Source organism: Mustela putorius, unplaced genomic scaffold, assembly GCF_011764305.1.
Source record: "Mustela putorius furo isolate JIRA1106 unplaced genomic scaffold, ASM1176430v1.1 tig00000788_pilon_pilon_pilon, whole genome shotgun sequence".
Lineage (NCBI taxonomy): Eukaryota > Metazoa > Chordata > Mammalia > Carnivora > Mustelidae > Mustela > Mustela putorius.
Genome location: NW_025421481.1, coordinates 2,457,757 through 2,484,498, shown reverse-complemented (window position 1 = coordinate 2,484,498; position 26,742 = coordinate 2,457,757). Strand labels below are relative to the sequence as shown.

The 26,742-nt window shown below is 47.3% G+C and overlaps 1 protein-coding gene across 3 annotated transcripts in view; it reads right to left on the bottom strand.

Moving 5' to 3' along the window:
* The window catches only part of NT5DC3 (5'-nucleotidase domain containing 3), a 62,044-nt gene that overhangs the window by 14,577 nt on the left and 20,725 nt on the right, over nt 1–26,742 (bottom strand). For all 3 annotated transcript variants that reach the window (XR_006608031.1, XM_004743023.3, XM_045084772.1), the window contains exons 2-11: nt 25,315–25,499; nt 16,296–16,370; nt 15,578–15,633; nt 9,843–9,933; nt 8,583–8,720; nt 6,294–6,354; nt 5,754–5,856; nt 5,503–5,604; nt 3,049–3,130; nt 1,891–1,977 (exon numbers count right to left, since the gene is read on the bottom strand). Coding sequence is in view for 2 of the 3 variants with exons in the window: in XM_004743023.3 (XP_004743080.2) it covers nt 1,891–1,977; nt 3,049–3,130; nt 5,503–5,604; nt 5,754–5,856; nt 6,294–6,354; nt 8,583–8,720; nt 9,843–9,933; nt 15,578–15,633; nt 16,296–16,370; nt 25,315–25,499 (980 nt within the window). In the remaining variant the exon portion in view is untranslated. The remainder of the gene's footprint in view (nt 1–1,890; nt 1,978–3,048; nt 3,131–5,502; nt 5,605–5,753; nt 5,857–6,293; nt 6,355–8,582; nt 8,721–9,842; nt 9,934–15,577; nt 15,634–16,295; nt 16,371–25,314; nt 25,500–26,742) is intronic.

Below are 26,742 nucleotides of genomic sequence, written 5' to 3'. Positions count from 1 at the left end.
GAAAAACTAAAAATTTCACAAAAATATGGAAATAAAGAACACCCTCTTAAACAAACAACAAGTCAAGGAAATCATAAGAAAAATGAGAAAATACCCTGTGCCAAATTTAAACACAAATGCACATGTGACATAATGAAACCTATGGGATGCAGCAAATGCAGTACTCAGAGGGAAATTTATAGCCATACACTATATACACAGTATAGCCATAGCCATACATATGTGAAAAAAGAAATATCCCAAATTAACAACTTCACACCATAAGGAACTAGACAAAGACAAAAAAAACCCAGAACACTCATATTACTAAAATCAGAAATTTAAGTAGTGATAATACTACCAATTCTACGGAAATAAAAAGAATTGTAAAAGCTACAAACATCAACAACCTACAATACATCAACAACCTGAATAACCTAGATGACATTCCCAGAAACATATAATCCACCAAGACTAACTTATGAAGAAATGCAAAAACTGAAAAGACCTCTAACTAGTAAGGCGATTGAATCAGAAATCAAAACCCTTCCAACAATGAAAAGCCCAGGACCAGATAGACGGTTTCACTGGTGAATTCCTCCAAACAGTTAAAGAGGAATTAACACCAATCCTTCTCAAACTCTCCCAAAAACTGAAGAGGAGGGATCAGTTCCTAACTTATTCTGAGGCAATTATTACCTTGATATCAAATTTCAGTGTGAAAAGCTGTTTAAAAAACAGATGGCCAAGCCCCACCAGATCTTCTGATCTGATGTGAGACCTGAGAAACTGCATTTCTAATAAGTTTCCCAGGTGGTACTGATGTCACAGGGACCACACTTGAAGAAACTACTGCCTTGTGAGCACCTCTCATAATGCTAAGACCTGTATGTGTGTGTGTGTGTGTGTGTGTGTGTGTCCATGCGCGTTCACAGACCCACATACCTCAAGGGCAGCACACAGTTATCTCATCAAGACCCAAAGACACCCCTCAGCAAGAGGCAAATGTCTGTGACATCATGTCACTCAGCGGAACATTCTGGTAGTGCCAAAATCCTGAAGGTAGCACTTTATATTTCAACTTATCACTTTTACATACATTATCTTACTTCACTCTTCTCACAAATGAGGACATCGGAGCTTGGAGGCTGTGTGTAAGGCCACCCAGCTGAAAATAGTAGAGCTGGGATGGAAACCTGTCTTCCAGTTCTGAGCCCATGATTCCTTCCACTAGACCCTCAGCCTGCTGGACAGACGTGACCATGCAGGGGGCATGGAATCACCCAGCAAGAGTGTGTCCACACACAGGCACTGGAATCACCCCTCCACCTCTGCCTCCAGCAGATGGTCTGAAGTCTGATGCCACCAGCCTGGGCTCACTGAGCAAACAGAATCGCACCGCACCAGGAGCCGGGCATGGCAGGAAACGTGACTGACTCAGCCTTGTTCCAATTATAGATTAAGTCATAATTCATGTCCTGCGATGCTGCTCTAGTTATGCCAGTGGGCATGAAATGCCTCACTTTCTCAGAATAGCTGTTTCCTGGAAATGCCAGTTTTTGAACTTGCAAAAGAAGCCCTGACTAACGTTTATGAATTCTTCTTTGTCCGCCTCGGATGTTTTAATAAAAACAAAAAGACTGGCATTTATTTCTTACTATTACCTGAATGGAAAGATTTTTCTCATAAATCCTGAGTAAATTACTAATTTCTATCATTTCAAAAAAAATTTACTTTTTACACCTCTGATCCATTCCATTATGTAAAAATTGAGACACCCCCCCCCCAAAAAGGCAACCTTGTCCCATTTTTATGAAAGTATAAACACGGTCTTAAATAAGAGAAATTCCTTAGGAAGTGAGACTAACACATCTGTCTCCCAGCAAAGAAAAGGAAAAAAAAGCTCCTCACCGCCAGGTCACTGTATATGTGGTCACCAAAATACAACACTTTGGATCCTCTCCATCCAGTAAGCTTCAAAAATTCATATAGATTGCCCTGCAACAATAGAAAAAGAGAGAGATTGTATCATCTGAGATAGAAACCTATATACTTATTGTAACCCAAAATACTGATTTTTTAAAACTTAGCAAAAGTTTTAATTTTATACACAATTCTAAGTACCAAAACATAAAAGATAAAAACACCTTTGCATGAATTCTCTCAGATGTTTCTTCTAAGTCAAATGCACTTTGCAGAAATGATTCATATGGTACATACCTCTCCGTAATGATATTTTTACATGGAGCATTCTATAACCATGTCAGTGAATACTAATCTACCACTTCAGTAGCGAGAAATACTGTGGTTCCTTTTACCAATCCTCTAATGTTGGACATGTACTCTGTTATCTATTTTGTAACTCACGGCAAGTATTCTTGTAGCACAGTCTGAGCTACGTCCTAATAATTCCCTTGGTCTAACGTGCTAGTAGTGGGATAGCGATATCAAAGCAAATCTTCCAACATCTGGAAAACAGACTTACTGCCCAGTGCAGCAGTGTGTTACAAATCCACCAGGAAGGTTTCAAGTTTTTTAACCACGCAGTACTTCGTCTGTTTTATAAAGACTTTCATGTGTTTTATAAATCTTACAGAAATACAAAAATTTTAAAGGATGAGATAAAACAAACTTCAGTAACACAAGAGTCAGTGATTCAATCACTTATTCAAACATTTGAAAGCTTCACGGATACTAAAATATATCAAAATTGTATACAAAACACAGCTCATCAGGAAATAATCACTAATTTAAGGTAATACACCATGTCACTCAACGTTTTTTCAAGAGAAATATCCAAGGTTTACTACTAACATCTTAAATTGTATACACTATGAAAGTAATTCTTTAATTGTTTTTAAAGCCTGTTCAATTCTGAGTTAATTTAGACATAACACACTGAAAATACACTGACTTAAATTTAAGTTTTGTTGCCAAGTTATAAATAGCTAATTCAAGGAGAACACTCAGAACTATGCCAGGCACACAGGAGGCCTCAACAAACACTGGCTGTTATTATAACTGACCACAAAGCAAAGGAACAAAAAGGAGAAATCAGTCACGAGGTACCTGCTTATAAATCTGGCCTTTCTGCAACTTGTGGATCTTGTCCCAGAGTAAGACACCTTTCTCGTTCACCTTGCGGAAAGGTCTAACAACAGAAAGGGAAACACTATGACCCGTGGGAACCGTGCAGGCTGTCTGCCTAGGAAACACCGCACAGTTACTCAGTGGGAACGGAAAGGGACTGCACAAACCTGGAAAAGCCTTGGAGCCCAAACTCCACCACCACACCACCTGGCCCACTACAGACATCCCAAACTGCAGACCCCAGGATCCAAAAGGTATTTAGCAAGGAAAGAACTCCAGGGTCAGATAAATTTGGGGAACACTAGGCACTACTTATGTCCCTCTTAAAAGTCCCTGAGGCCTCTAGAAAACCTTCCTGGGAGAGAAACTTTCAGATTTCCTAAAATGTATTTGATCACACAGAGAAAATCTGCTTCACAAGCACAGCTTATGGAAATACCACCTTACTACGCAGTGTCCCACTCGGTGCTTGAAATCCAGCCACTCTAGACACAAAACAGATCTGAGGATGAGACAAATCACTTTATCATGGAGAAGGGGAGTAAGAATAAAGGCCTCCAGGAGTTCCCCTCTACTTGCTAGATGCTATGTGGCCTAATTCATGAATCATTTAATAAAGCCAATTAGAACTTTAATATTAAAAAGGAAAAAAAAGAACAAAAGTCCAAGGCATGTGGGGCCCGTCTGCCTTTTTTTAAGGTAACATTTATTTGGATTGCTTTTCTGATCAGAAAAATGTAAACTGACTCCAAAAAATCTGGAAAATGCAGAAAAGAATGAAGAAAAGGGAAATGACCCCTAATCCCAGTGCCCAGGTATAAACACCTAAGCTTTCAGTAGGTGTCTTTCAGTCTATAAAGATAACATCTGTTATCTTTCTCTTTTTTATGAACATAAATGAAGATCACTGTGTATACCGATTTGTATCTTTTTCTCTACTGTTGTGAGCAATCTCCCATGTGATTATAAATTCTTTCATATGTGTTTTTAACGTGCTCGCTGCTTTTTTTCCCCAAAAGTATCTTTTTCCCTTTTTGAGAGAGAGAGCACAAGCAGGGACAAGAAGAGGGAAACGGAGAGGGAGAATCCCAAGAAGGCTCCACAGTCGGCATGGAGCCCGATGTGGGGCTCGATCCCACGACCCTAATCATGAACTGAGCCAAAATCAAGAATCGGTTGCCCACATGACTGAGCTACCCAGGCACCCCTCAAATACACCATTTTTTTAAAATGATTTTATTTATTTATCAGAGAGAGAGAGGGGGAGAGAGCGAGCACAGGCAGACAGAATGGCAGGCAGAGGCAGAGGGAGAAGCAGGCTCCCTGCTGAGCAAGGAGCCCGATGTGGGACTCGATCCCAGGACGCCGGGATCAGGAACTCAGCCGAAGGCAGCTGCTTAACCAACTGAGCCACCCAGGCGTCCCTCAAATACACCATTTTTAATGGCTGTATAATATTCCCTCCCATGGATGTTCCTTTAGGTTGTCTCTGATCTTCATCACTATAAATAAAAGGGATGAGCGGAGGTGTTCCATGCATATAGAACAAAGACAAAAAATGGGTGCAGGGGGCAGGGGGATGGCTCTTGGTAAAGAGGTCTATCCCACCACTGAAAAACATTTTAGGGGCATCTGGGTAGATAAGTCAGTTAAGCATCTGCCTTCGGCTCAGGTCATGGCCCCAGAGAACTGGGATCCGGTCCCACACATCAGGCTCCCAGCTAAGTAGGGAGTCTGCTTCTTGTTCTCCCTCAGTCCCTCCCCACTACTTGTGCTTGCTCACTCTCTCAAAATAAATAAAATCTTTAAAAAATTTTTAAAAATGATTTTAAATGTTAAAAAAAAAAAAAGAAAGACATTTTAGGATCCCTGACACCCCCCTCCCCAACTATTAGTGCTAAGAGCACACCCTAGTAACCGTCGTAACCCACAACTTCCCCACTCCTCTACTGCCAGTGGCAAGAAGACACTACCTAAGTCTTGGTAGAGATTTACTCCACTTGGCACAAAACCTGTGTTGCAGTATTGCAAAATCCAGCTGTAATTTTAAATGCACTACTGAGAGCTGCATGTACCAAAAATGCCCAGCAGGTGGTTCGTTGTTACTGTTGTTTCGTTAAGCTTCACAGCACATCTGCATCAACAAGTCTAACTTTGGATGTAATTAATACTAAGTTTGGTTTTCTCATTGCTTGATAGGCTCTTTTTCTTAGAGCCTGACCCCTAGGGCTGAAGTGGGAACCATCTCAGTTGGTGCGAGCCAAGCCGACCACTGTGTGACCGCTGTGCACTAATCCCACGCACCCTGTAATCACTTGCCACACGGTTCAAAATCAAAAGCTACAATGTCAGATGCATCTGATTTTCCAGACTTCACCAAGTCAGGGCAGCAAAGGGCGACAATCTAGTTCTCCCAGAAAGAGAGATGCTCACCTCCGCTTATCATTAAAGAAGCTTGGCTTCTCGGCCTGAACGATGACCACATCAAACAGGTCCCTCCAGTCTTTTCCAACAATATACCTCATCCCTTTGTCCCTGAAACAACATATCGGCCAGGTGAGTCTAATAAGAAAGGGATTCACTACTTTTGCAATGTTTTCTTTCAAATTTTCAACCGTGAAGGTAAACAGGACACAAGACAAGACGTGAGCCAGGAGCCAGGAGGGACACCCACAACCACTTACACGAAACTACTGGGGCTGTTGGTGATGAGAAACATCTTCTTGCCGTGGTCGGCCAGCTTGGCCAGCACCGCGCGGGTCTGCTCAGCGTAGCAGATGTACTTCTCTGAGGGCAAGAGAAACGTTCACACACGGAGTCAGTGTCAAGGCGGTCAGTCTGCAGGGGCTCCCTAAGCGGGGCCTCTAGGTCCAGCACGGCTGGGGCCCTCAGGGGTGGAAACGTCTCAAGCAAGCGTGGTCCAGGCTGGCCTAGCAGTGCCTGGAACCTCAGGGACCAGGACTCCGCCACCTTGATCCATGGGAACATACTACGGACCTGCCTGCCATGGCCAGCGCCTGTCTTTCTGGGTCAGGATTAGGTCGAGTCCTGAGACAAAGGGGAGGGGGACGTCCGAGGTGCGAGGAAGCAAGGTCCTCACGTCCACGCTGCACCGGCGGGAGGCGCTGAGCCCCGGGTCGCCACTGGGAATGACAACGACAGCCGCTCGTGGCCCGGAAGAGGGACAGGCTGAGGCGGCCCTCGCGACAGTGCTGGCTACGTACCAATATCTGCTTCGATCGCGCTGTACATGATTCCTTTGATGTGCACGTCTCGAATTGAATCCTGTCAAAAGAGAGGCTTCTAATCAGTGGGACGGTCCGTGAGACAGCCTGAGTGACAAGAAAAGTGACATTTGCGACGATGTCTGTCTTTAGAAGCCTGGCCGGCTGAACACCAGATGAAATCTCAGTGCTGGGCCATTTCACACAGGCGGCCAACGCTTAGGTTTCCATGGTGACAGTGGCAGTTTGCAGAAGGGTCACAGAGGAGGGAGGTAACTTGTGAGAACAATTCTGAATAAAATTCCACAGGGTAAATGGCAATTTCTAGGCAGTCTCACGAACTGATGACTACGGGGCATCTGGACAAGGGGAATTATGGCTCTTTTTATCCGTGCGCCCTCCCTAGACCCCAAGAGCAGGTTCTCTCCTCCAGAGAAAGAGGCCGAGACCAATGACAGCTCTTCTTCTATTCAGTGAGGTGAGGAGTGGTCAGCGAGATGCTGACTCAGGCAGGAGATGTGGTGCGGCTGACAGACAGGGAAGAGGAGGCCGTGAGTCCCTCACCGGCCACCGCAGGCTACAGCAGCCCGACGCCTGGCGAGGGTCGGAGCACAGCGCCGCTCGCAGGGGCACTAAGTAGGTCCACCGCAGAGGTGGCTCTCCTGGAGGCACACGGAAACTTTCCGGGGGGAAACAGCAGGGGACTGGGCTGCAGGCAAAACTGGACCATCAGCCTTCAAAAACTGGTAGATCGCCACCAAGCGTGACACCTCCGGACTACAAACTCAACCTCAGGCACAGGCTTGTCTCAAACTCACATCGGGAGAAGCAGGGGTTCATAGAGCAAGCCAGAGCCAATCTTCCCGGCTGCAAATCTAGGCTCTACCACTTACTAGCTGTGTGACTCAGGGCAAGTGACTCAACCTCTCAGTGCCTTAATACCTTTATCTGTAAAATGAGAGGAATAATAGCACCTACCTCCAGACCTGATTGTGAGAACTTAATTAGTTATATGCGTGAAGCTCTCTGAAAGCCAGAGCCAGGAATAGACCTAAATGCTCTCTGTTGGCAGCATCTGGTAAACAGCTCTCCTCATGACTGTGAGGGTCATATAACTACAAGTGGTTCTTTTATTTATTTTTTGATACTTAAAGATTCTTAAAGATACTTAATATCTTTGATATTTTTGATATTTGATATATTTGATATTTTGATATTATAAAGATTCTTAAAGATAAAGCATTTGTGCACACAAAAAGGAGAATAGAAACTACTCAGTTTTAGTTCAAATAATACCAGACTATTATTGAGGGGCACCTGGGTGGCTCAGTGGGTTAAGCCGCTGCCTTCAGCTCAGGTCATGATCTCAAGGTCCTGGGATCGAGTCCCACATCGGGCTCTCTGTTCGGCAGGGAGCCTGCTTCCCTTCCTCTCTCTCTCTGCCTGCCTCTCTGTCTACTTGTGATCTCTCTCTGTCAAATAAATCAATAAAAATCTTTAAAAAAAAAAAAAAAAAAACAGACTATTACTGAGAAATGAGAATTAATCCACCATCTTCCCAAAACCCATGATTTAAGGCAGTCGAAACTTAAAATTAGTCATAAACATATAAGTACTTAAATAATACATATTACATATATAAATATACACATAACAATACACACTTATTAATATATACATGTATGTGATATACATGTGTATTGTTAGTATAAATTAATACATGAACACATTTTTAAGTTCTGAAAAAAGTGCAGAGTTTAAAGAATATAAACACATGTGAACACAAATCAAAATACACAAATACAAAGTTACATAAATGATGTGCCTATATCTGCATGTAAGTTTCACAGCTGTCTATCCACCTCTCCAACTGGGTCTTCCCACAGCTTCTGCAGGGCCTGGAAAGGCCTGCATGGAACCTCCGTGTACAAGAGAAAAGCCTGCTCTGAGCAACAGCAGTTCCCAGGGCTGTAGCCTGTGTGTGAAGTCACCCCCTCCACAGGTGGGCTCGGGCTGGACCTCAGCCACCAACCACCTCTCTGACCAGATGCACCGGGGCTGGCTTCAGTCAGCAAGAATTAGAAATCCCGATAGCAATATGAGCGCTCTCTTCCTTTAACACAAAGTTACACTGACTTCCAATTGTCCTGATGTAAGATTGTTCTTAACAATTTTCATGGTAAAACCATAAATAAAAGAGATCCCAGGCAAATGCCCAGCCCAAGGAGGCTAACAATGCTGTCCCTTCTGCTAAAACCCTGTGTGAGATGTGGCACCCCTGCCTCTCACCTTTACATCTTTGTACAGATGCACAGGCTCATAGTCAATGTTGTTCTTGAGGAAGTATTCATTCACACAGGACAGGAGGGACATCTCTGGCAGGGAGAAGATGTCCATGAACTGCTTCATGGTGTTTCCATGAGAACTCTGCAGGCAGGGTGGACAGAGTCAGAAACGGAGGCCAACACCACAGCAGAACCAGACGGGACATTTCCCCGGGGGGGGGTTCTGGTCATCAACATCTGGATCCCGCACCCCAAGGACAGTTCTAATAATAGCAAAGTAGAAGCGTTCACCTTATTTCTCATCATTCCCCACAGAGCTGACATCGTACTCTTAAGCATAACCGGCAAATCCAAGGCAATGCTCTGATTTTCCCCCCCAAAAATCTAATCACTCTCACATTCCTGTAAGTTCTAACTTCCAGCTCACACTCTCTTGTCAAACCCAGAGGGAAGCCGTCAAATAGACTACTGCCCATGGAATGGCACAGAAAACCATGTAGCTCTCCTGAACGTGAGTGCCCTCACACAGCCATGTGTGAGCCTGCGAAAGAGCCTTTCTCTGAATGCCTGCAGTTAGTAACCCCAAGTTTACCAGACTGGGCAGCTTCTGTTGCATTTTGACAGTGTAAATAAGAGTGCTCCTAATAAGATGTGCAAAAATTCAGAAAGCAAAGAGAACCACAAAAGTCAGAGAAACAGAAACTTCCCTTCAAGGCCAGGATGACCTGCTGTCCTCAATCTCAGAGAAGGCAACTAGAGCTACCCTGACTTCATCTATAAAGTGGGGACATCCCTTGGGGTAGGGGGCTGTAGACAGGGGCCGGTGCAAGGAAGGTATTAAGAATCATTGGGGCGCCTGGGTGGCTCAGTGGGTTAAGCCTCTGCCTTCGGCTCAGGTCATGATCCCAGGGTCCTGGGATCGAGCCCCACATCGGGCTTTCTGCTCTGCAGGGAGCCTGCTTCCTCCTCTCTCTCTGCCTGCCTCTCTGCCTACTTGTGATCTCTGTCAGATAAATAAAGAAAAAATCTTTAAAAAAAAAAAAAAAAAAAAATCATCATCAGGTAGGAAGGAAAGAGCTAAGAAAGGGGAATCATGAGGGGCCTAGGAGAGATGCCACCAGACCAGCTTCTCAAATCCTGGGCCCAAAAGTCCTGAAACAGTCTCAAAGTCCCTTGTCAGTTCCACAGAGGCGCTCAGAGAGATTCTAAGTTTACCAGGCCGTGTCTGCTGACAGACTGCTTTAAATAAATAATCTCTCATTACCTTTCCATAAAAGTCGCTCATCTGTTCCAGAGGCACGTGGGACCCCTCGTACATTTCAATGACTTCTTCATCGGGGACAACACTGAGGCCTCTGGAAAAATCACAGGCGGTGCAGTTAGACTCAAATAGCAAGAGCAGTGACTTTCAGACCTCGGGCAACTGCTGGGATTTTTCAGCCCAGGTGCAAGATGTCACTGTCACGAGGAGGCGAGATGTGCCACAGGTAATGGCTACAAGTAACAGGCAAGAAGGTGCTGCTGCCACTACCACCACCAGGATTCCGTGGGTAACAAGAGCAGGAAAAATAACCCCTACTAGGGATGCCAGGTGTGAACTCCACACAGTCATTCACTTACTTCTCAGCAATCCTAGGGGGAAGCACTAACATCTTCCCATTTCCCAGCAGAGGCAACTGAGGCCCAGAAAGGTCACGAATCTTACAAAGGTCACCAAAGTGGTGGGAAAGGACCAGACCCCAGGCTTTCTGGCTCTAGGGGCCCAGGCTCTTCAACCACTGATGTCACAATGCCCACCTCAACAAAGTACATGGCCTCCCTTTGCTTTGGGGGTAGGGTTTGCTTTGGGGTGGGTGGGGTCTATGTTGCCATTTTTGTTTTAATACATTAGGGAGAGAAAAGCTAGCTTTATCTCGATCATCCTTCTACCAGCTGACACTCTGACCTAAGAAGGTCAGTGCAAAGGTGGGAAAAACCACTCATGAGGCTCGGGTGGACTAAACCCCAAGACACAGGCAGGAAGCCTGGGAGCCACCTCCGAGAGGGATGACCCCAAAGGCTATGTGACAGTCCAGGCCAGTTTCTTCACCTATTAAAAAGCCAGGGTAACATCTGCCCTCTGCCTGTGTCCGGAAGCTGCGGGAGAATCTGCAAATGAATCCAGCTCCTCCAGGAAGGGAAAGATAAATTTTGGAGGAAGAGCGACCCTGCCGCCAATGCCGTGAGCAGGTGCCCCTTGCTGGGGACTGAAAGCTCTCATGTCTCCTCACCTGGCACTGCCCACTCCAGAGCGTCACGGAGAAAAACGTCTGTTCCCAGCTGCTTCTCTAGGGAAGGTGCTTGAGAAACAAGACATCCGTGGCAAGGAGGTCACAGAAGGAATGACGGAAAGTCCACCCAGCACCACAGACAGTGGGAGGACGAAAGACGCGCTGCGAGTCTAATGCGAACAGGCTGCTTATCTTATAAAATCACCAGGATGGCATTAAAATACATACAAAATGTAATTTATACTTGATATGTAAGGAGAATTAAAATATAATTTCAGCCTCCTTCTGTTCTCCGCCCTTCTATAACTTTCAAAAATACCCCCGGGGATTCATTAGTATTTTGCCCCTCCCCCCATCTTCTTTAACTTGCTACAACTTCCAGCCTTTGAAAACAACGGAGGCCTTGTACTTCCTGAACATTCTGGGCAGGGACCTTGGGGCAGAGCTCCTGCTCAGGTGTGCACCCGCCTAAGTCTCTAACCTAGAAGGAAACTATAAAAAGTAGAACAACTCTGCTGGGTGAGTCATTTTCCTGCCCCCACACGAGGCCCTGCCCTAACCCAGGTTCACAGCCTCCCAGGCTGCCCCGGTCACGACTGAATGTCAACTCAAAAGCAGCGGTGAGGTGAGAGGTGAGAGGAGTCCGCTCCGGCAAGTGGGAACCCGCAGGAGGTGCGCCCACAGGTGCAGCAGCCCACGGGACCGGGCCCCAGGCTCTGGGCCACGGCCAGCCACACCCCGATGCAGCCTCAACCAGTGCGAGGATCAAACCGTAAAGTACTTTACGTGGCCCCATGTGGCTATAAGAAATACAAACATTAGGAGCACAGATCTGAAGAGTCTGCCCGGGGTTCAAACCCCAGCTTCCGTCATTAGTAGGAATAGTACCTGGACAAGCAATGGAACCTCTTTGGGTCTCAACGTCATTTTTAAAATGGGGAACGAAAACTGTACCTGCCTCTAGGCATAACCGAGACCGGATGAGGAGTATACAGCTGGCACTAGCAAAGCCTTGCCGGTGTGCCTGCGAGGAGAACAAGCATAGGCTTTCCCTAGATCCCTAGTCAGAACTTAAATCGTGGGTACAAAATGGGGCTGTGGAGACAGCCAGTCTGCCTCCCCCTCTGCCTTGTGCCATTGGCTCCACAGCCCCCAACACAAAATCCAACCTGACAGAGGAGCTGGGGACCCACCTGACGGCAGGTGTCGGACGGGCAAGGCTGAGGAGGGGGCATTGCCCTGCCAAGAGCTCATCCGTACGGCTTTTCAGGGGAAGGCAGAGGCGGTGACATTCGGCGTGCCTCTCCTGCTCCAGGCATACCCTGGTCTACACGACAAGCCACCCCTGGGCCCACCAGAGCATCAGGCCAATTTTACAGGGGAGCAAACCACGGCTTCAGGATGGTCAAGAAGCTGCTTGCACGGGAGCAGTGAGGCCAGGGCCCACGCTGAGGAAGTGGGACTCCAGAGCCCACATGCGCACCCATGCTGCCCCAGCCCGCCTCAGCCCGCCACACCCCTCAGCGCTGTGACCACAGTGACCTTCCCAGGACCTGAACACGAAGATTCCTTTTCCTTCCAGTGCCTCAGCTGGCTTCTACCACCTAGCCCTGTCCATACTCCTTAACACGATGGAAAACTTACCTACAAAAGAAACAAGACAATTAGGAGCCATAGGACTGTGCGGTCTGAGAAGAGGAGGAACAGACCACGTTGGGCCGAGAAGAGGGTGAGGCCTCAGCACCAGCCAGCCTTGAAGGAAGGATGGGGGAGATCTAAAGCAGCAGCAAGGAAGGAAGAGTGCGCCCTGGCAGAACGGCAGCAGGAGCAGATGGCAACCGGGAAAGGAGAGCTCAGAGGAGAGAACAGATGTGCTGTGTGCAACTGCCTCACACACGCTGAGATTGGCTGTAACTGCTGGGAAGAGACCGTCCCCTGCTCCTGTTGACCTCGGGCCAAGGGTGTTGCCAGGGGTCTCCGGCGGAGGGGCATGCCTGGAGCAAACCCAGAGGGAGAGAGCCAACAGATGGAAAGAGTTCTGGCAACATCAATTTGGCCCATGGAACCAGACATGCCTGCAACGGGCACTGTCCCTTGGGCCACACCACCGGTGAGCCACTGTTGTATTTCTGGTTAACCCAGTCTGAGTCGGGTTTCCGTACCTGTAACCAAGAGTCTTAACTGATCCAGTAAGTAAAAAGCTGTGTGTAGAAGAAAAGTAGGGTATGGGTTTAGAGAAGGTTGGTGGGAAACCCAAGAGGTTTGGGCTCCATTCTCTAGGCAGTGGGAGCCATCCAGGATCGCAGGAGAGAGGGTCTGTTGAGGGCAATGCTTTAGATGCGTCAGTCCAGCAATGATGTCCAGGATAGGTCGCACTGCAGGAAACTGCAAGGGCCCTAGAGAAAAGGATTAAGTGTCTGAGCCAGGGAGCTGATGGCAGGAACAGAGATGAGGAAAAGATTCAAGACACCTGTGAAGGATTTCATTAACCTAATCCGTACAACAAAACCATGCTGCATGTAGGCTAAGGGCAGAACAGACCACCTGGGTCAGAATTCTACTTCTCTGTGGCTTTGGCCAAGTTACTTAACATCTCTGGGCCTAATACCAGCACCTACTTCATAAGGTTATTTCAAGGATCAAATAAGTGAACACAAATAAAACACTTATGACAGTGTCTATGCTGTAGCAAGACTTAATATCTGCTCGTTGCTATTTATTATTACAAATATTATTATTTTCATCAACACCACCTCGTCTCCTTCCTGAAACACCATTAAAATGATAGTAAAAGGATAAACTATTCAGGGATGCCGGAGGGCTCAGTCAGTTAAGCACCTGACTCTTGATTTCAGCTCAGGTCATGATCTCAGGGTCGTGAGACTGAGACCCTCATTGGGCTCCATGCTGGGTATGGAGCCTGCATAGGATTCTCTCTCTCCCTCTCCCTCTGGGCCCCCACCCAGCTTGCACACACAAGCTCTCTTTTAAATTTAAAAAAAAAAAAAAAAAAAAGAATAAACTCCTCAAACAGTGAAAGGATATGAGAGCAAGGACATCAGCAGACAGGACATTTGAACACCTTTGTGGAAGACAAGTAGCAGATGAAAAGGGGGCTTCTGGCTCGGCAAACTAAGAACAGGGGCCTGCAAGGGGACACCAATGTGAAGAACTGAAGAGCCGCCACAGCCCCCCAGAAAGGCTCAGCTCTGAGAGGCACCGGGCAGCTCTGGGGATGTGCTCCAGCAGAATGAGGGAGCAGAGCCAGAGAGAGGAAGAGACGGGCATCGGGGAGTGGAGAGAGAGGCAAACCCAAGCCCCAGGACAAGCCACCAGAGAAAGTCAGAGCAGAAGGAGTAGCCAATTAAACACAAAAGTAACTGACAGTGGGGGCGCCTGGGTGGCTCAGTAGGTTAAAGCCTCTGCCTTTGGCTCAGGTCATGATCGCAGGGTCCTGGGATCGAGCCCCGCGTTAGGCTCCCTGCTCCGTAGGGAGCCTGCTTCCCTTCCTCTCTCTCTCTCTCTCTTTGCCTGCCTCTCTGCCTACTTGTGATTTCTGTCTGCCAAATAAATAAAATCTTTAAAAAAAAAAAAAAAAAGTAACTGACAGTGTATCTAAGACATTTGAATTGTTGGAAATTGATGATACTGGTGATGGAACATTTAGAGAAAACTCGGGACACCTCTACAGCAAACAAATCTGAGAACAAGCAAGCACGGTACGAGGAGGAGGGCGGTCACCGGGCATGACACGGGTCAGAAGGAATGAGACCTGCGGAGTCATGACGCGAACGACGCCTGAGGACGGAGGAACCAGCCGACACTCACGGACAAGCACGAGCCCGCAGAAGTGGGACGTGCGCGCACACCCAGTCCTGCCCCGTAGCACATCCAGAATTAATAAATTAGGAAAGACAACTATGAACACAGTATTTAGAAATAGGAAGAATGATGTGAAGGAAAAAACTGAAGAGTGTAAGGGCTTGGGTGGGGAGGGGGGACAGAGGGCTACTGTGGTCTGCCACGACGCTCTCAGCGGTATCCAAGTATCGGGAACAGTGTGCATGTTTAAGTCGGACAGAAAAACATTAATTTTAATGAAGAGTTTGTGAAAGGAGAAGCTAAGACAGGCACACCTCTTTCTAAGGTACAATAACCATACTCCTAAATCCCCCCCAAATTCAAGAATTAGAAAAGGTAAAATCCTTCATTTTCGAAGTGACAAAGATTCTGAACTGAGCTAAGTGCTTCTACTAATTCTAATACATGGAGGGGGGGGGTCCTTAATATCCAAACTACTCAACTGCCATGGTGGGAGCAAGAACCCCCTGCCTCACCCCAGCCTCCCGCCCCACCCAAAACCTCAGCTCTGGGACCCTCACTCAACTGGCAGATGGGCACCTCTAAAGAGCCTATCTTCCCCCAAAACCCCCTCCGGAGCGCCCCCTAATGGTTTAAACATCATCATTGCCTTGGTCACTGTGGACTGCAGTCACTGGTTTATTTACGTGGCTTCCAACTTACACTCGAAGCTCCCCGGGGCATCCTTGTAAGCCAAACCCCTCTGATCTGGCATAATGGGCCCCAGTAAATGTTCCTGAATGAATGAGAGAATAAATCACAAATACACACACTATACCCTCTTCATCACCAGGCCGTCAGTGGGTCTTGAAACCCAAAGCCACTTGGTTACTGTGAGTCAATTAAATTTACCTTCTCTTTCGCCTACCTGTAGACGGTTCCCAACTGGATGTAATGGAAAGCATCAATCTTCATCAACACTGCCTTCAAAAACATAAACACACACGAAGGTGAATGACGGATGGCAAGCCGCATATTTAATGAGAATTTCAGGGGGCCTCATAAATCCTAGCAACACCAGCTGGACATGGCAAAGAGGCACAGTGTACGTGTTGGACAGGTCCGCTTGTTGATTAAAGCACTGTGGGGGTGCCAGGGGGCTGGGTCAGCGAAGCATCGGCCTTTGGCTCAGTTCATAATCCCAGGGGTCCTGGGATCAAGCCCCCTACCTCAGGCTTCCTGCTCAGTGGAGAGTCTGCTTCTCTCTCTCCCCCATGCTCATGCGCAAGCACATGAGTGCACTCTCTCTAATAATTAAAATCTTTAAAAAAAAAAAAAAAAGCACTGTGCAGTCTGTTAAGGAAATGACTGATCTGCAAAAATAACAGGACAACAGGCTGCTCCTCAGAACATCAAAAACGGCTTCTAGGAGTATAAGGAGTATCTTCCAAGTAGCTAAATGCATTCATTTTTTTTCTAATACAGCCATTTGCAAAAGGCTTTATCCAAAGATGTTTTTTTAGTAATTCAGTTCTGCGGCCCCAAGGAATAGAATTTAAAATCAATTTCTGTGTTCAGCAAAGCGCCGAGAGTACATTATTCCCAAACTCCATTAAAATGTAGAAAAACACGATGATGAAACCTACCCGCTGCACATCATAATGAAGTCCACGAATTGCAAAATTTGGGTCATACTCATACTTCCTGATTTCCACCGGATACTAAGAAAGAAGAAAGGAATTATTTTTAGCTAAAAACGAACTAAGTTCAAGATAGCGTCCAGAATGGGTCCCTGAACAAAAGCTGAGGTGGCAGACACACTCTGGCGGGAAGATGGGGTGAGGACCGCAGCTTGGCCGTGTGCTTCTGGCCCAAGTACAGAGCTCTTGGTCACGGAGCCTTCCCTCCACCCCACTCCGGTTCATCTACCCAAGCACAGGGAAGGCCTCACCCCTGGCCCCAGCTTTTCTCATCTTAATTGCCCCTACCCATCCCTTCCCTCTGCCCCTGGACCCCTATTTTCCCCAGAAACACATCTGCGTCCACCTCCTCTGACTGTAATTAAGGCAGCGATGAAGAGGAACTGGAACGTCCCCTCTCCTAGAAGCACAGTTTCCCCAACACGTCACCAACCATCATTCAGCTCACATTCGAGCAGCTCAGTGTATCAGCCCCTGCATGGCCCCCCCACCAGGTTTCATGAAGACCAAGCTAAAAACTTTTCAGAGGGGGGGCCCCCTCCGTACAGCTTTCTTTGCTTTTCTCATCCAGACAGTTGGCTGCAGCTCACCCACCAAGGGCTGGAAGGACTCCCCGTTGTTGGGTTCAGCCTCAAGAGCCACCTCTCTCAGCATGTGGCAGCCTGTTACTGTTCCAACACTCAGACTCAGAACGTGTCACTCGGCTCCCTGTAGTTCCTGTTATCAAACCATTCCTCAAACTATGCAAAAACCCCAGCTCTGTTCTTATCTACTAGGCTAGGCATTCAAGTCCTTCTCTCCCTCCCAATCTCAAAATAAGAACACTGGTTCCCCTGCCAGTAGTACCGAGGTACTGAGCACGCTGTGTGCTGCTACTGCACACAGGCTCTCCCATTCCCATTTTACAGACAGGACACCAGAGGCACAGACAGACACAGGGTGGCCGGGCCACACCGCTGGGATACGGTGAGGCACAGAATCAGATCTGGGCCTCTTCCCCTGCTCTCCCCTCTCCCCTCTGCCCCTGGACAGACCTGTAGGACAGAAAAGTACTCCTGAGTCTAGAGAGGCTGTGGCACCAGGATCTTCCTTCCAATCACAGCGTAAACCACTTAAGTAAAAATCTAGACAGCTGGGGGTGCCTCAGTCAGTTAAGCATCCAACTTTCGCTTTCAGCTCAAGTCGTGATCTCGAGGTTGTGAGATCGAGCCCCATGTCCAGCTCTGTGCTGGGTGTAGAGCCTGCTTAAGATTCTCTCCCTCGCCCTCTGCCCCTCCCCCACTTAAAAAAAAAAAAGCCTTAACAGCTACCAAGAGGCGCAGAACCTCTTTGCCCAAGAGTACTAACTTTTCATGGCCAGGGTCACGTTTGCGTGGGAACACTTCCCGCGCCCACCAGGCTGAACGGCACGCACAAGTGTTCAAGCTGCACAGAATGCTGACTCAAATGTCACAGCTGAGCTCATTTATCTAACACCTGCCATGCATGCCAAGAAATCACCAAATGCTATTTCCACTCGGAGGCGTTTCCAAGAATCCTGAACACCGTGTACAGTTCTGCATTTTCACAGACAGACTTCACACTCGCATCCCCAGAACCCCGCACAGGGCACCATGGCCATGCCTCCCAAAGGGAGGCCATGGGTCCGCACCCCTCTGGAGTCTCCTCCCAAACCTGGGAGTGCTGAGGGACGAGTAGGACACGGGGGAGAAGTTTAAATGCTCCCGACAGGGGTTGTTTTAAGGAGTCCTGGGCCACACCGTTCTGCACACTTTCTGCAACGACTCACCGCACCAGCGTGGCGGGGGTGCGGCACCTCGTGGCCTTGGACTGTTGAGTCATCTGAGAAGTAGAGTCAAGGAACCTGCCCAGGCTCACAAAGACTGACCATGTGCGGGCCAGTGCGTGACTGCAGGCCTGTGTCACACCCAAGTCCACCCCAACCTGCAATCCACTCTGACTGAACAAACCCTGAGTCTCCATTCTGGACGCTCCTCGCTCCCGAGAGGGCAGGACCTGCCACCTCAGAGGGCCCAGTGAGTTTGCTCTGTGGATTTGTGGTGATGAGCGCAGGGCAGCTGCTGCACCTGAGAGACGGTGTGTGAGTTCAAGACAGAGCAGTCTGAACACCGACTACTAGAAGTCTGGCGGCTCTTTCTGGACCTGTCTGGACGCCCCCTGCAGGGCACAGACAGCACAGTGAGACACGACCACGTACCGACCACAGGCCCCAGAGCTGGGTGGTCTTGGGAAACCACTCCTGACAGACACACAGTGTTTTCCCAGGGAACCAGCGACATGGCAGACAATGCGGAGAACGGACAGAGGCAGCTGGAAGGGCCCGATGGACACTGTCGTCACAACGAACAGGCTCCAGGGATGCAGGATGAGGCATCGCATCCCAGTCCTACCATGTGCTAGCTGGGTGACCTTGGTAAGGTCACTTGCTGAGGGTCAGTTTTCTCATTCCCAAAGTAAGGATGCCAAGAGTCTTACCGTGGGTGGAAGCAGAGAAGCTAAGTCAAAGGATGCATACGGGGGAGCACCTGGCTGGCTCGGCCCGTACAGCCTGAGACCTCTAGTCTTGGGGTTGTTAAGTTCAAGCTGCACGTTGGGTTGTAGCCATTACTTAAAAGTAAAATCTTTGGGGTGCCTGGGTGGCTCAGTGGGTTAAAGCCTCTGCCTTCAGCTCAGGTCATGATCCCAGGGTCCTGGGATCGAGCCCTGCATCAGGCTCTCTGCTCAGCAGGAAGCCTGCTTCCTCCTCTCTCTCTGCTTACCTCTCTGCCTACTTGTGTTCTCTGTCAAATAAAAATAAATAAATAAAATCTTTCCAAAAAAAAAAAAAAAGGTGAAATCTTCAAAAAATTTTAAAAATTTATAAAAATAATATAATGCAGGCAGGCAGTGGAGCTGTCTCTAGCCCGTAGCAAGGGCGCAATGCCATGGAGCTACTTTGCTGGACACGGAACTGGGGGCCTGGGCTTCTAGATCCATGGTGCTAGCCTCTACTACTCCCCCAGAGGACTTCAGGCCAGTCTCTTAACCCCTCCAAGCCCCGTCCTTCCTATGGAAAATGAAATGGTTGGACTGGGGCGATTTCTATGTTCCACTCCTGCCTCTAAATTGTGTTTTTCCATACAGCTGATCAAGTCCTCATGGTAGGCCCCTTTCCAACACAGAAAGACAGACACACACACACACACACACACACACACACACACAGGCACACATACACACATACACACGCACGGCATCCGTCTCTAGGAATAACCGTCAAGGGCGACATCCCGTCGAGGAAGCCAGAGCTCCTCCCACCAGCCAGGAGGTTACACTTTCTCCAGTGGCCTACGGCTAGATTTTCTGGACTTGTCAGAGTGGAGGAACCTTCCACCAGCCTCAAAAAGAGGGCTCACTCAATGTAACATGAAGATTACCGGTGTCTCTAAAAGCAGAACAAAGAGTATGAAAAGATAAAAAAAGAACTGCCTAGGGATTTTTATTAAAATTCTTCTTATTGAGGCCCAATCTAGTTTCCCTCAGTACCTGGATTTGTTCTTATGCCAAGCACACTCTGAGCCGGCTAGTGTGTGGCGACGAAGGGAGAGCGACGTGCTAGAGTAACGTCCCTCACAGCTCCAGGCAGAGCTCACAGTGGAACACCGCGGAGAACCCAGGAGAACCTGGGGGCTCCCAGTGTGGGGGTCATTCCTACAGCTCTGCGGCTGGCCCGAGTGCCCCCTTTCTGGCGAGTGACAGAGCTCTCGAGACAGCTAGTAACCTCTACGTCACAACACTGCCCATGAGTTCCTGAGGTCCAGATGCTTAGAAATCCTTGATTTTCAGAGTTCTAAGGTTGTTATTTTAAGTAGCCTAAATTATGAGTCTTACTAGACGCAGGGCAGAAGGGCACAAAAACAAAGTTCTCTAAAATCTTCCCAAAATGTGAAGCGAGGGCAGAACAACTTGCCTCCAAGTGGTGATTGCACACCAAGCACAACATTCTCACTCAACTGTGTCCTTTGTGTCAGGGCCTGGGAGTATGGCAGCAAACAGGACGGACAGTCCCCGCCCCTAAGAAATTTATACTCCTCCACAAGGAGGCTGACCATAAACACCCAGCATAAGGCCTCCTGGTGAGAAGGACTACAGAGCAAATGCAATGCAAGGGCTCAGAGATCTGGAGGGGGGAAAAAAAAAAAAAGATGAGCCATGCCTCAGATAGCCTGGGGCCAGGAGGAAGGATGTTCCAAAGCCAAGGAAATGCAGGTGCAGAGGCCTAGGGCAGGAGGGTCCGGCAGCTCAAGGAGGAGCGAGAACACTGGTGTCGCCACAGCCAAGTGAGGGCAGGGTGGGTAGAGAGGGAGAAACAGGGGGCCTGGGCACACTGGAAGGCCTTCTCTGTCATTCCAACCACACCAGGAGGGCTCAAGCGGGTTTTGGCTCCAGGAGCCCCATAGCTGGAAGGTGATGGTGGCATGGACCAGAACGGTGGCAGTAGGGAAGAGGGGGACAGAGTTAGGACATATCATGAATGAGTGAGAAGAAAGTTCACAGCTGCACAGGGACCTCCTCCCAAAGAGTAGAACATGGAAAGGGGAAGAGTAACTTCATGTGGCAGAGATCCTAAACACAGACCTCAACCACATGCTAGAGGCCAATGTCATTGGTGATAAGTCATGCAGACAACATGTACCCTTGACATGAAGATGGTGACAGTGGCCCCCAGAACCCCCATCTAATCACAGGAAAAATGTCAGACATATCCTAAGAGAAGGCATCCTCAGAAAATGCCTGACTAGTACTCCTCACAAGTGTCAAGGTCATCACAACCCAGGGAATTGTGAGAAACTCTCAAAGCAAGCCTAAGGAGATGTGACAGCTAAATTTAACTGGGGAATCCGGGATGGGACCCTGGAACAGGAACAGAACATCAGGGAAAAACCAAGGGAATCTAGAATCCCGGAAGGACTTTAGTTAATAAAGATGGATCGATGTGGTCCTTTTGTTGTGATAAATGGGCCACAGTAACGTAACCTGGGAACAAGAGGAGAAACCAGGCTTGGGATACAGGTACACGAATTCTCCCCATTAACTTCACAACTTGTCTATAAACCTAAAACTCTCTGAAAATTAACAGTTTATTTTAACAAAGAAGAGAGAGTGAGAACCCATAGGGTTTGCTGCATACAGAAGAAGGGCAGAGGTCACGGCTGACACTGGCTCTGGATTTAGAAAACATGTCAATGCCAGAGAATGATGAGGGCATGTGGATCTAGGGGGCAAAATCCAGAACACCCTTTCTATCCCTTGGTGGACCCATGAAAGGGAAATGTAGACACAATCATTACCCTATATTGTTCTATTCGTAAAAACTTGTTTTTCTTAAAAAAAGAAAGAAAGAGAGGGAGGGAGGAAGGAAGGAAAAAAGGAAAGGAAGGGGCACCTGGGTGGCTCAGCGGGTTAAAGCCTCTGCCTTCGGCTCAGGTCATGATCTCGGGGTCCTGGGATTGAGTCCTGCACTGGGCTCTCCGCTCAGCGGGGAGCCTGCTTCCCTCTCTTTCTCTGCCTGCCTCTCTGCCTACTTGTGATCTCTATCAAATAAATAAATAAAATCTTTTTTAAAAAAGAAAGAAAGAAAAGGAAAGGAAAAGAAAAGAAGAAAAACAATCTAATTAAGAAGGGGCTCGAACTTTTACGTTTGCTTTTTGGGAAGCTGCAAAATTGCAAAGTTTACTGCATCTCAAAAGCAGATGTCTTCCCATCTCCACAAGTACATTTAGACTTTGGCAGGAAAAATGGCACCAAATTAAATGCCTCTTGGAAGAATTATTTTGTTTCATCAGACCAAGAGAAAAATCTGCATAAGCATAATTGACTCTATTAATATGCCTGATATAATTAGTGTTATGACTGATCTCTTTTATCAAAGCAACAAACAGACATAATGGGACTGAAATTTCAGTGATCTTAAATCCAGAGGCTTTTCTAATCATAATGATTGCACCTTCTTTCCCCACCTATGTCATCTCTCTTTTCCCCCAAATTTCATACATTTTTTTATCTTCATAAATTTCTTACCTTCATGAATATTCTATTTTCATATGAACAAAAGGGTATAAATGAAAGGTGTTATTAATCCCACAAGGGACAACAAGGAATAAAGGAGAGAGCATTTATGCCTTGGAAACAGATTTAAGTTCAAATCCTGGTTCTACCTCCTACTGATCTCGTGGGCTTTGAACTACCAGCTCATTTCTATTAGCCTCCGTGTCCTCACCTGTAAAACAGATTATTTGTAGGGTTATCACGGAGAAACAATGTTAGTCACAGCTAACATTTAGTGAGTGTTTCCTCCCTGCCAGGCACTTTATGTATATTAACTCATTTAATTATGACAATGACACTGTAAGCAAAGTACAGTCATTGTGCCCATTTCACGGCAGAGGAAACAGAGGCTCAGAGAAATGAGGTCAGTTTCTCAAGATACCCTGAGCAGTCAGTGATGAAAAGTCAGGATTTGAACACCAGCAGTCAAGTTCTAGAACCTGTGTGTTCAGCACCTGGCAGGAAACCCACAGACGGCGCTGTTAATAAAATGACCTTCATTTTATAAGTGATATCAAAGTCACAGCAAATGCCACAGATGACGGAGGACTAGACTGCCAGCACCAGTGCAACACCTCTTCGGTTCCATCTCCTGGTGGGGTGGTAGTGGAGAAATGCTTTGGGCTGGCACACAGGGCCACAAGAGTGGGACCGCCTCGTCCTTATTCTGCTGTCACTCCCGCAGTGAAGGGAGGTGTCTGCCTGTTCGACAGGAGAGAAGAGTCTCTCGAACAGAGAGGTGCAGCTGGATGCCCAGTGACTACATGGGTCTGCATGTGGGAAAGTGGCCATAACTAAAGAAAGCTGGCTGCTGGCTTAGAGACAGAAGGGAAGGTTATTTTCGGCAAATGCCATTTCTGCATTTTGAATGAGGAGAAACTGAGCTGCTTATTAAATCCATTGATAACCCAAAGCTGAGGGGATCATTTGATACACTGCATCAAATGGTGAGGATCCAAAACTAATGGAAACTTTGGAAGTATTAATAAAGGTATGGTATGCCGAACCAGGGAGGTGATGATCTCCCTCTATTCCACACCAGTCAGGCCTCACCTGCAGTAACATCTTCAGTTCAGGGCCTCACATATGAGAGGGATAAACCAGAGCACACACACAAAAAGGATAAATAAGATGATAAAAGACCAGAAAGGAGGCCAAATGAGAATGGTTGAAAAACTACAAATGATCAGCCTGGGAGAAGAAACATCTTGGACGGCATAAAGGCTGGACTACATGACACACAGCCCAGTAGTGTAGAACATTACTCTAGTGGATACAACGTTAGTTCTCTCAGACCCACCAGTCTGCCCGCCCCAACACAACTTTGCAGACAAACTCCTTCCAGACTCTGCTAAACTACTGCCTTTGTCATTGTTTCCCAGTTCCCTCAGGCAGGGAAAGCTGCTCCAAATAGCCTCTCCACAGCCCTAGCTCTTCCTGCAGATACAGGGAGAGGCCTCCAGCAGGTGGCCACATAATTCCTCTGCTTCCACGGCTGACTCCACTAGGGTCCCTGTGGGGACGACTCTGTTGGGACCTGTGTGCTCATCCTCACGCTCCCTGCTTCTGTGACAGGACCTGGCACACAGCAGGGGGCTTAGGAAAGGCTGAAGTAATGCATGAAGGAAGAAATGACAAGAGAAGAGATGGGTGGTGAAAGTTGCAGGAGGACAGTACAGTTCCCCTCCAATCAGGAGCATGCCCCTGCAGTCAACGCACTCTGTCTGAGACAGAAAACTGAGCTGTACTTCTCGGGGTCCTGTGGGGTTCTCAAAGGGCACTAATCCAGGTGGCCCCTGAGGATGTCTCATCCTGGCTCCTGAAATGTGAACTCAAACTTCACTACAGGAAAGCATGTCGGGTTCTGCATGTTTCCTTTTTCCTTCCTTACTATAAGCCCTTAACAATACTATGCAGCAGCAGAAGACATTCGAATGTCCTATACGTAAGAAAAAGTCAAGTCAGGAATGACTTTGAGGAATTTCTTCTAACCAGAACTCAACGGGCTGCCAAGTTCATCAGCTCTGGAAGAAACTGCGTCACTGCTCAGGGAGAAATGAGAACACGAAGTCTGTAGCCTATCTCCACGAACACCTAACTTGAGAGTCTTTTGTCAAAGAGACAGCTAAAGATTTAAAATAATAAAAAAATTAAAAAACTATCTTCCAGGGGCACCTGGGTGGCTCAGCTGGTTAAGCATCTGCCTTCGGATCAGGTCATGATCCCGGAGTCCTGGGATCGAGCCCCCCAGGGAGTCTGCTTGCCCTCCCCGCCCCCTACCCCCGCCACTCCCTCGCTCATGTTCGCTCTCTCTCTCTCTCTCAAATAAAAAACTAAAATCTTTTTTAAAAAAACTATCTTCAAGTACAAATTTCCAGTTCTGTGAAATAAACAAGTTCTGGAGATCTATTACACAGCACAGCACCCACAGCAAACAATATTGTATTACCAAAATCTGCTGAGAAGGTAGATCTTATGTTAACTGTTCTTCCCCCCCCCGCTCCCCACACACACAAATAGCAATAATAATGAAGGGGTCAGGAGGAAACGCTGGGAGGTGACAGTTTATGACCTTGATGGTGATGGTTTCATGCATATGCACATCCCCAAACTCATCAAGTTACATGCATTAAGTACAGAGAGCTTTTTGTGGGTCAACCAAACCTCAAAAAAAAGTAGTTAAACAAAATCTTCCAGATAGAGTCACCTGGAATGGAACAAAATCTACCCATTCATTTAACAACACTTTACTAAGTGATGTCTGTATCCCGGCACAAGGCCAGGTCTGCTCAATGCTGTTCTTCAACGTCTAAGGGAAGGAGGAAGAAGCCTGCCCGCAGTATCCCTGAGCTCTTACCCGGTGTTCATTGATGAGAAGGTCCCGAGCAGCATTAAATATCAGCGTGTGCAGGTGCTTGGAATAAAACACCAAAGTATAATCATAATCGAAGCCATAGATTTCAATATCCGACAGGCTCATCTCATTGTTCGAGAAAATGGCATCTGGATTCAACAAGTTGCTCATAATTGAAGGAACCAAGTCTGGAAGTAAAGAAAACAATGTATTTTTACTGATCAGAGAGGCGATGTCTTGGACCAGGGGTCTTCAGCCACCACGCCCTCGATGCAATCAGGATTAAAGCCTGTACAGTACATTTCCAAAGATGGAAAGGAAATACCATACTTGCATTCAGTTAGTCCTCAAGGCAAGAACCTCATCAGGCAACATTTTGTGACAAGAACACTGACCACTCTATTTTACTAAAAGGATATCTGACTATATTCTTTCATCCTTTGACATTTGTGCACCAAAAATTTACTTGGAACAGCTCATAAGTGCAAATGCTGAAAGCAGGTGACTTTTTGGGAGACAGGTACAAAATACCCAACACATGCACACACAAGTCCAACTGTCCAGGACTAAGGAACAACTTCTGATCTCCAATATTGAAGCTAACATTTATTAAGCACCTACAAAGTGCTACATGCTCTCCTAGAACTCTGTATTCTCTCACTTAATCCATACAGCAGTCTGATGATGCAAATACTGTATTATCCCAGTTTGATACATGAGGACATCTGAGACACACAGAAATTACATAATTTGCTGAAATACACACAACTACTAAATTGCAGAGCCAAGACTTAAATCTGGCAAGTCTGGCTCCAGAAGTTGTGCCCCTAATGCTCTTCTCCAAGATTATGGGACCCCACAAGCATTTGGGAAGGGTGCGTTTTACCCTCAGTAAAACGAGGTCAACCCTTCGTCCTTTCCATGCTTGCCAGGGAGCCTGCACTGCTCCCCCTTCCCTTCCGCTCACTTCTTCCCGGTTAGGAATGGCCTGCGTTACCTGCTTCCAGTCTAAGCAGTCACATGAAATACCCAACAGGTCCTGCCTTCACAGGGTGACAGCCCCCATCAGGAGCTACATCAGCCACAAAGAGGTCTACAACAAGGCATTCTGCGCATATGAGAAGGATCCTTGCAGCTTGAAGCCTTAGATCTCTTTGAGAACCTAACCCAAGCTCTAGAATCCTCTCCCCAGAAAAATGCCCTTCCAGATTTTCAGACAATTTCAGGGAGGCGGACTCCCCTGAAGCCTATTCATGGCAACAAGGTAAGTTGTGGTATTAAACTAACTTAAAACTAAGTCTTTATATCCCCCCACAGAACACCCAGGTCAAGGAAGGCAAATGTAGGAATAAATGAATGACTTGATAAATGCATGCACATATTTCTTTCCCTTCCCCCAAACAACCTAGATAGGGCAGAACCTGCTGAAAA